Below are 9,352 nucleotides of genomic sequence, written 5' to 3'. Positions count from 1 at the left end.
GCAGCCCAAATGGTGAAAAGTTTTAAAATCATCTAAAAAAATATGTAAAATAACCAGGTCATGGCATTTTTTAGGGTCCAGGGTAATGTTTAAAAAAAAACTTTTTATACTAACAGTGAAATATCTGGGTTTAAACATAATAAGTTTTCATTCTTTTTTGTTTCGCGGAAAGACTTGCGACGTATAGCAGTATTATATGTATTTTGTTCTTAGAGTCGTGTTCGCTGAAAATGGGTAAGAGTGAGACATCTTCTTTCTTGAACTGCATCTTTGATGTCCACGTCCTCGTGGTGTCCGAATCATACCGGCCGTTGAGAGTTGCGCGCGCAGCGAAAAGAAAAACTTCCCAGAAATGGCGGAGGGTGCAACGACACTGAAAGGCTTGAGAGCCCAAATAGGTAAGACGAACATGAACCTCGTGTATCTTTATTTACATTTATTTTATGAGTCTGCGAGTGTATTTGCTGCTTTGTACTTGTCGGCCCGCGTATGTGAACGTGCTGAAACACTTCCGAGCTGAACTTGCTAGTGAGGTTAGCTTGCTGTCCTGTCATCTCCACTTCCAAATGACGATTTGTCCATCAAAAGTTACACGATTTAGTCCAAACTCGTTCACTGTCTGAAGCACTAAACAGAGGAACTCAGTGACCGTCTTTCTTGCTCTTGAAGTACAGAACATTCAGACATGATTAGCATGTTGACATTTCACTACGTCATTCTGCAGCGTTTCGCTTCATTATATGAACTGTTTTATTTCCGTTTTACAGCTTAAATTTTTTGTTAGTCTATGCTTCTAGACTAGAATAAATCAGCAGTTTGCTTTTTTTTTTACAATGTTAACTTTTAGGAAAGACTTTAAAAACTACTTTTGTTAAAAATAGCTTTATATTTCCTTTTAATCAAATGAATGAATCGGTTAAAAATATGTATATTTCCCTGCTTTTAAATAGCATCTCGCCGTGTGCTCAAAGATCCCCTTCCTGTGTCCCACTCCAGAATGTTATCCCTATTTGTTGACATATGGCATGATCCCCTCCACTCTCTGACAACAATGACCGACCTGATTTTCACATAATAGTGGGGAGTCAGTCTGTCTTTCTTGGGCTCTGATTGGATAATTATGCTTGATTGCAGTTTATAGTATTTTTCTGAGTGAGTTTTTTATTTCCTATCTTATTATTATTTATTTTGAACCACTGATCTGTCATTACCATGTGACATCCACACCCTTTCTCTGGATCCTTTACCTTGTTTCTATCACTACTCTTTATCCGTGCTTAAACAGGGCTTTTTCCAGACGTGCTTGCTTGCTGTTTTTGCATTTGTGGGTGTGAATGCATGCGTTGTTATGGCCTCGACAGCAGCCGGCGTGTCTCTTTTAGCATTTTTAGGTGAGGGAAGTTTCTGCATACCCTTTTTGGGTGTATGCGTTTTCCACTTACAGCAACAAATGTTCAATACTTGGTGCAGATCTTTCTGTTCCTTGAGCTTTTCATTCATTTTTTTTTTCTTGGGTCTGGAATTCATTTCCACCCATTTCTGTGGTTTTGATGAAGTATCCACCAAGTCATGGGTTGGAATTCTGGCCTTTAGGAATGAAATGATGTCCTGAGCAAGGTTTTTCTTTCATTGAAAAAAAAGGAAAAAAAAACATATTTTTTTTCTGTTATTTTAGACATGTGTTGTGGTTTTAGCTCTATAAAATAACGCTAGGAATTTGGTTAAAGGGGGTGGTCATTTCCACAAGAATTTGAGGAACTTGCAACTTTCAATCAAGATCACGCACGTTCATATCAGACTAAAACATTTTACATTTCACCCAATTATTCCACAAGATTTGAAGCAGATAAAAAAACAAACATTTATTTAGTCTTTGAGCCTTCTTCCTCTATTTACTGAAATGTCTTTCTTTGTTGCAGATGCTCCATCCTATTTAGGTTATACTATAGATTTCTTACAGAGGGCCTACGTGAAACATAACTGTTTATAAAAATAGATGTTAAAACTAATACACAATCCAGCATTCATACACAGCTGCTGTTCAGACAAAGATTGGAATGCTGTAAAGTAGGGCTGCCATGAGTAGTCGACTAATCGACAACTAATAGACTATTAAAATAGTCGACAACTAATTTAATAGTCGATTAGTCGTTGCTTTATATTATGTGATGTGGAGTCAGAGTGTAAAGTTGAAAGTTATATTGGCAATATCCTAGCTTTTTGGACTATTTTGGAATTTTGTTAAGGTTTTGTAGGCTATTTTGAAGTTTAGCAAATATTTCAGCTACACGCTAGCTGTTTTTGCTAACTTAGGATTTTTTTGTTTGTTTGTTTGTTTTTAGGCTGTTTAGGAATTTAGCTAACATTTCAGCTACATGTTAGCTGTTTTGGCTAATTCAGGCTTTTTTTGTTTTTCAGGCCATTTTTATGTTAAGCTACATGCTAGCTGTTTTGGCTAACTTAGGCTTTTTTTGTTGTTTTGTTGGCTATTTTGGAGTTGAGCTAATATTTCAGCCACATGCTAGCTGTTTTGGCTAAGCCTTTTTTGGCTAATTTGGCCTTTAACTAATATTCTTGTTGGCTATCAGCATTTTCAGGTATTGTCACTAGCGTCTTCTATGGCCAAATTAATTTTACAGCATTCTATCTGGGGTAATGCCAGTGTGAACATATCTAGTTTTTAGTTAGTTTAAATCTAATTATGGTTAAGATGTGTGTTTTACATCCACTTTGGGCATGACCCGATTAGTCGACTAATAGGAAAAAATAATCGGTGATTAGTCGACTATTAAAATAATCGTTTGTGGCAGCCCTACTGTAAAGACATTTTTAACAACAAACTACTTGCGTTTATATTTGTCAGGTGTTTAGCATTGGTTAAATCTTTAAAATAACATAAATGCAAGCCTAAATCCAGTATTTCCCTTATAAGTGTTGCATGCTTCTTTTTCTTGTTGTCAATAAGTTAGTGTTGAAGTTTAATTTATTATAGCAGTTGAGATCCAAAGAGAAAGAATGAGATGTGTGAATGACGGATGTATTAGAGGACACGGTATTTTGCACACTTCTTACAATCATTACACTGGCTTTGGCTGACAAATAGTTGGCAGCCCTCTCTCATATTTTTTTTTATTTCTGAGCAGAGAAAGCTGCAAAACTTTAAAATGGAGTAGTACTCTCCCTTTTCATTACACTACATTCTTTCCCCCGATTGGACAAGATCGATTAGTAAATACACCAAATAAATGAAAAATGATTTTCAGTTTATATTGTATCCAGATTTATCTTTAAACTTAGAAAATTTAGCTGTATGGCTCATTGTATGAAATAATTGAGGCCTGATTTGGATTCTATAGTAAAATAAAATATAAAAAAATAGCAATAGTATACAAATAGTTTTTTTTATATGCTGGATGCTCCATCATTAGGAATCAATTCCTTACCACAGGGATGCGTCATCATTGTCCCACTAGCACTGGAAATAGCCATGGCTTACCATTGCATAAACAGGCTTCAGTAATCCCATAAAAGATTTAGTGTTAAGTGTAGCTGTGTCGGTGACCTTACATATTAGTAGTGAAGACTTGGCAGGGCTGATAATCAGTGATATTGTTGAGAAAGATTATTTCAAAGTGTTACATGTTTCTGTCTGTCTTTAAAGATCTCACTTGTAAATTTTGTATAGTTTTTACCCAATACACATCAATTTGAATGTTGCCACTGTTGGGCTAAACTGTATGACATTAATTTACCTAATGTTTCTATCAATTTAAAGTTAACATTAAAGTTAAGCTTATTGTTGCTTCAAGTAAAACCTTGATTTTGAACAAATTCAGTTTCAGTTCCTTTTCTTTTTTTAATCTTTGACTTTTTAATATTGTTAGATTTTGTTTTCTTTGTTTTAAAAACCAAGTACACAAATTGCGGAAATGATCAAATTTGCACTTTTAATCCATCTTTATTTAATGTTTTAATGATATAGTTTCCTTTTTGTTGTCAATTGTGTTGCTTTTGCCCATGTAGCTATATTTTTTTCCTGCTAAAGCACTTGCAGTGTATTGCTGTACATCTAAAAAATATACTTGTAAAAGTTATCTATTTTTAAATAGAATTATACAAATTCACGTTGAACCTCATTCAATGCAAACATTTGTTTTGTGCTGAAATAAATGGCAATCTTATTATGCTTTATATGCTTTGATGGTGGTCAGAAAAATGTATTAAACTTATTTGCATTTGATTGGGTGTTTCCTTTTGCTAGCTTGAGAATTTCTCCATTTCCAGTCATTTTGCTAGCTTTAAATTAAACAAAAAAAAAAAGAAAAAAAAACAAAGAAGGCAGTTGATTGAAATTCTCCTATTCATATTCATATTTACTCTAATGGTCTTTAGTTGGGTAATGGTCGGTCTACTTACTGTGCTCCTTATTAAACGGGCAGTCCACTCTGATCTTTAGCAGTGTAGACACTTCCTGTGTTGGAAGTGCCTTGCTGCAGGGCACAGTATAAAGTGTAAGATGTGAGAAACAGCAGAAAATAGAGCTTCCTCTGTTCTTGCTGTGCTCTGCTTCGTCAAAAAAGACAAATTTAACTTGTAAAATGGATGAAAGCCTCTCATTTGCAAAGCAAAAACTTTTTTTTATTCTGTCAGCAACATCTGGTCAGCTAATGCACCCAGAAAGATTCTAAAAGAACGGAATCTGCCATCAGAGATAATTTTTCTTTAGTGCCAGTGGAGATATTTAAAGTGGAGAATCCTTGAATTTGCTATAAAGTTTCAAAATAATGGTTCAGTAAACATATAATCAGTTTCATACATGGCTTGAAAATGCAGACTTTACCAGATTTGATGAGAATCCAGAGAATAATTCGTATCGGTAGTTTGTCTTTTATATCATGAAATCATTTGGCATCAACATACACAGTAACATTAAATACACTTTTCATAATGATGTCAAAATAAGCATCGCCTTGATGAAATAAATTGATATTTTACTTGTGGTTTTGTTGTATGATACAGAAGCTTTTAAAGTGTGTGTTAATGTTATAGTGATTGACTGGGACAGATAAGTTCTTTTGCAGACTGGTCTGTTTCCTGTTTGTGTTTTTTCTGCCTTGCTGAGCTTGGCAGCTGGGTCATTATTAGCACTACTGGTGCTTTTTTAACCTTGTTGTTACAGCCCTTCACTTAGGCACTGACCTGAATTTTACCTAAAAGTAATGGTTGTGTACCAAGAATTTATTGCCATTGCTTTTAAATTCTTTTGCTTTTTGAGTTCTCTTTGAAAACCTGTTTTTAATTCACTTTTACACACCTCTCACTCAAAGGATATCCAGTTTTTGGGGGGAGAAAAATAGTGATAAACTTGTTCTGAGACTTGTATTGATTTTGTTGTTTCATTTCAGTTTTGGTTTGAGGACCAAACTTGACTTAGCTTGACAGCACGTGTGTTTGTCATGGTTTGTTTGCTGTAAAACGGAATGGCATCATTGCATAAAACAGCAGTTGGAGGTATGCTAAAAATGTCAGCATTTGTTAAAGTGAACAGCTGCTGCCTACTCACTCCTTTTCTGTCAGCTTTTACTTCCTTCTTAAAGAAAGTTTCGTTTTTGCTATTTTAAGCCATGCTTATGGCATAAACCTATGATAAAAACATATGTTTAACTGCTAAAATTCACTATTTACACTTTTTATATTAATATTCCCCTGAGTTTGTTCTTTAGGTTGCTCCTTTTGAATACCATTTTAACATTATTGCTGTTTGCAATAAAAGGATAATTGATTCCTAAGAGCTTATGCACATTTTATTTTATTCTGAAAGTGTCTCGGTAAATCTCACATATACTGTAGTCCAGAGGTTCTTAACCTTTTTCACAACGGGGCCGAGTTTTCCCAGTACAAAGTGATTCAAGGCCCATTCAAATATTAAGGGGTGGTGAAAGTAGATTTTTTTGTTATGCCATTACCAAGATTCATATGAACGAGTTTCCTCTGGACTAAAATCCAACGAGAGCCGCAAAGTCCCACCTCAAAGTTAGAACAATACTTTATGTCTTTGTGACCATTGAGACATTTATTAATAAAATGTAGCTATAAAATAATCTCTAGAATTGAGTTTTTCTTTATAAAACTAACTTCTTTTACTTTTGAAAGTAGCTCATACAAGCTCCTTTGAAAATAAAATACATCTTGTGTTTGTCGTCCGCCTCAGCCCTGGAGGAGGACGACAAAGGACGCTCCGCGGCTGCGGCGGCGCCTTGCCTTTACCGGTAATGATCCTTCCGCAGGTTCACCTACGGAAACCTTGTCACACTTTTACTTCCTCTAAATAGTCAAGTTTGATCGTCTTCTCGCCGCTCCGCCAGGGCCGTGGCCGACTCCAGCGGGGCCGATCCGAGGACCTCACTAAACCATCCAATCAGTAGTAGCGACGGGCGGTGTGTAAAATACAAACCATGACAAATCCTGCAGCCTCCTTTCGCCTTCTGCTTGCTCCCTGCCATCGCTGTATATGAGCTTTCACCATCGTCATCTGAAGCCCCTGTATCCTCAGATGAGGAAACCTCCGGTTCAAACTGGTAGGGCTGTACACCCTCCGAACCCTGTGTCGTTAAAATTTCCGTGTTTGATGAAGGGTCATCACCTTCATCCAAAGAAATATCCGCTAAATCGTGGTCTACGTCGCTTCTCAAACCGTCCGCCATTGTTGTTTACACTCTGGGATCCCTGAGGTGACGTCACGCGCAGCCCCCGCCCATCACCACCTATCGCCCAAATTTAAAGCTGTGCACGACCATAAAATGATCAATAAAATCGCGCTGGATCATTTTAAGTGAATATTTTTATCGGATTAGTTTTCCAAGTTCCATTAACTTTCTAAATTAGATCCTTAATAAATAAATACAACTTCCACCAAGTGGTAGGAAGCTGCGGCCCACAGGTTCAGGACATTAATTTTTTTCGCGGCCCACTATGGGGCGCTCGCGGACAAAGATTGGGCTTCGGCCCCATGTTTAAGAATTACTGCTGTAGTCACTTTAGCTTGAAATCTGATATTAATTTCTAAACTCCATTAACCCTTGAATCAGTTTATACATCAATAAGTATTTGTTTTTTAAATTTTACGCATTATTTGTTTCAGACCTAAATAAGATTGGAAAGTGTTTCAGTTTTTTAAAGGGCACTTAACAACAAGTACCATGTGGCACAAAGTGTCACACATGTTCCCATGACCAATAGAGGCTTCATTGTGGGAAAGTTAGTGAAGTTTTACTGCTGTCCTAAAATCGATTGGCTAACTTTTACTTTTGAGAAGAGAGACAGTTCTGTTAATTCCCAAAAAAAGAGGAGGTCATATTTATTAGGTTTTTACCTATTTGATCAAAAAATTAAAGTTTAAGAATAAAACATGCAATACTCAACTGTGCAAATATTTTTATTTTAATACATTTTAAGGTAATTGACAGCTTAAGCCCCTTAGAGTGAAATCTACTATTAAATATGAATGTTTTCAGAATAGTCATTAGTTAGCATTTGAGCCAGTTTCTGTTTGATTTCTTCAATCATTTCCTCTTTTGCATGTGTTTTGGGTGTTTTTGGGTACATCCTTAAAACTGTTGTTTGTGGAAAGCAGGAAGTAGCAAGTAGTTTTAGATCAGATCATCATACCTGCTGCACGTCCCATCTAGGGATACAACTTTTGGTCTATCTTGGTATTTTTAAGCCAATAATAGTGGAATTCTGGAAGTAAATTAGCAACTAAACTGCAGTACATTTTAGGCAGTAGATTTTATGGATACAGACTGTTTTTAAAAAGATTTGTGAAAGAATGTTCCACTCTCAGGAGATCAGTGATTTCTAGCGTGGAACTGTCTTAGGATGCCACCTGTGCAACAAATCCAGTCATTAAATTTTCTAAATATTCCACAGTCAGCTGTCAGCTCTATCAGAACAAAATGGGAGGGTTTGGTAGCAACTCAGCTATGAGGTGGTAGACCACGTAAATTGATGGAAAGGGGTCAGAGGATGCTGAAGTGCATAGATCAAAGAGGTCATCAGTTTTCTGCACAGTCAATTGCTGCAGAGCTCCAACGTTCATGTGACCTTTAGATTAGCCCAAGTAGAACATGCAGAGAGTTTCATGGAATGAGTTTCCATAGCCGAGCAGCTGCATCCAAACCACACAAGTGCATTGCAAAGTGCCGAATGGAGTGGTATAAAGTTTGCCACAACTGGACTCTGGAGCAGTGGAGACGCCTTCTCTAGAGTAATGAATCACATTTTTCCATCTGGAAATCTGATGGAGCAGTCTGAATTTGGAGTTTGCCAGGAGAACGGAACCTTTCAGACTGCATTGTGCGGAGTGTGAAATTTGGTAGTGGAGGAATGATGGTGTGGACTTGGCCATTAGTTCAAGTGAAAGGAACTTTGAATGCTTCAGGATACCAAAACTTTTTTGCTGCAAGAAATGTAGTACAGTGGTTTGTCTTTCATACAGGTAGATGTGACATGCCTTGTTCCACTTAAGGAAGTCCCAAAGCGAGAAGCAAGAATCCTCCATCCGTTTCCTCTACAGCAGTGTTTTTCAACCTTTTCTGAGCCAAGGTGAACTTTTTCCATGAAAAAAATCCCGCGCCACACTAGCATCCAAAAAGGTAAAAAAATTAGTCTGTATTGATATACAGTCCCTCCACAATCTAGGGTACATTTTTTTATATAAGTGGGAAGCATCATTAATCAATTTGCTCAAGTTAAACGTATATCTCGTCAAAACAGTCTACATTTATTATCATTAGTGAATGATTAAAAAAAAAAATCTAAAAAAAAAAATACTTCTAAATAATCAGTTTTTATGAATGTTTTTTTTTTTCCACTTTTTTTAAATACTTCCAAAACTATCAGACAAAGTAAAAACAACGTTCTTTTCTTGTTTCCCTCCACAATAGTCATGAGAATTCTGGCTAAAATTAAATTCTTTTGCATTCGTTTTCCTAAAACAGCGGCTCTTTTGGCCAGCAAACGGCTTTTTAGATTGTTGTTTGCTTTGTTTGATTCATTATAAACTACTAGATAAGATTATGCACAACATCCATGATGTAAATATGTTTTTATTCATATAAAGTGTAAATTATGTATTTGCTGTTATTTATCCCTTCCAGATAGAATGTACAAAATTAATGGTAAAAGAACTAACTATTAACTTTTTAACTGTACCTATTTTAAGCTTTTTTCTTTTTTAACACATTTGAAGTGAACAACACAAAACTCCTCAACCACAACCCAAATACAAATTAAATTGTGCAAAAACCACTAAATCCAGACTTTTATTCACATTGACATTAAGAAAGACAAA

General features: G+C 36.0%; 1 protein-coding gene across 17 annotated transcripts in view; it reads left to right on the top strand.

Annotated features, from left to right (window-relative positions):
- The first annotated feature begins 250 nt into the window (after window positions 1-250).
- Window positions 251-9,352, top strand: part of map7d3 (MAP7 domain containing 3) — a 32,512-nt gene continuing 23,410 nt past the window's right edge. For all 17 annotated transcript variants that reach the window (XM_024261989.2, XM_036210995.1, XM_024261990.2 and 14 more), the window contains exon 1: window positions 251-398. In XM_024261989.2, the coding sequence (XP_024117757.1) occupies window positions 353-398 (46 nt within the window). In that variant the 5' untranslated portion in view covers window positions 251-352. The remainder of the gene's footprint in view (window positions 399-9,352) is intronic.

Source organism: Oryzias melastigma, unplaced genomic scaffold, assembly GCF_002922805.2.
Source record: "Oryzias melastigma strain HK-1 unplaced genomic scaffold, ASM292280v2 sc00355, whole genome shotgun sequence".
In the NCBI taxonomy this organism is placed as follows: Eukaryota; Metazoa; Chordata; class Actinopteri; order Beloniformes; family Adrianichthyidae; genus Oryzias; species Oryzias melastigma.
This window is presented reverse-complemented; position numbering and strand designations above follow the sequence as displayed.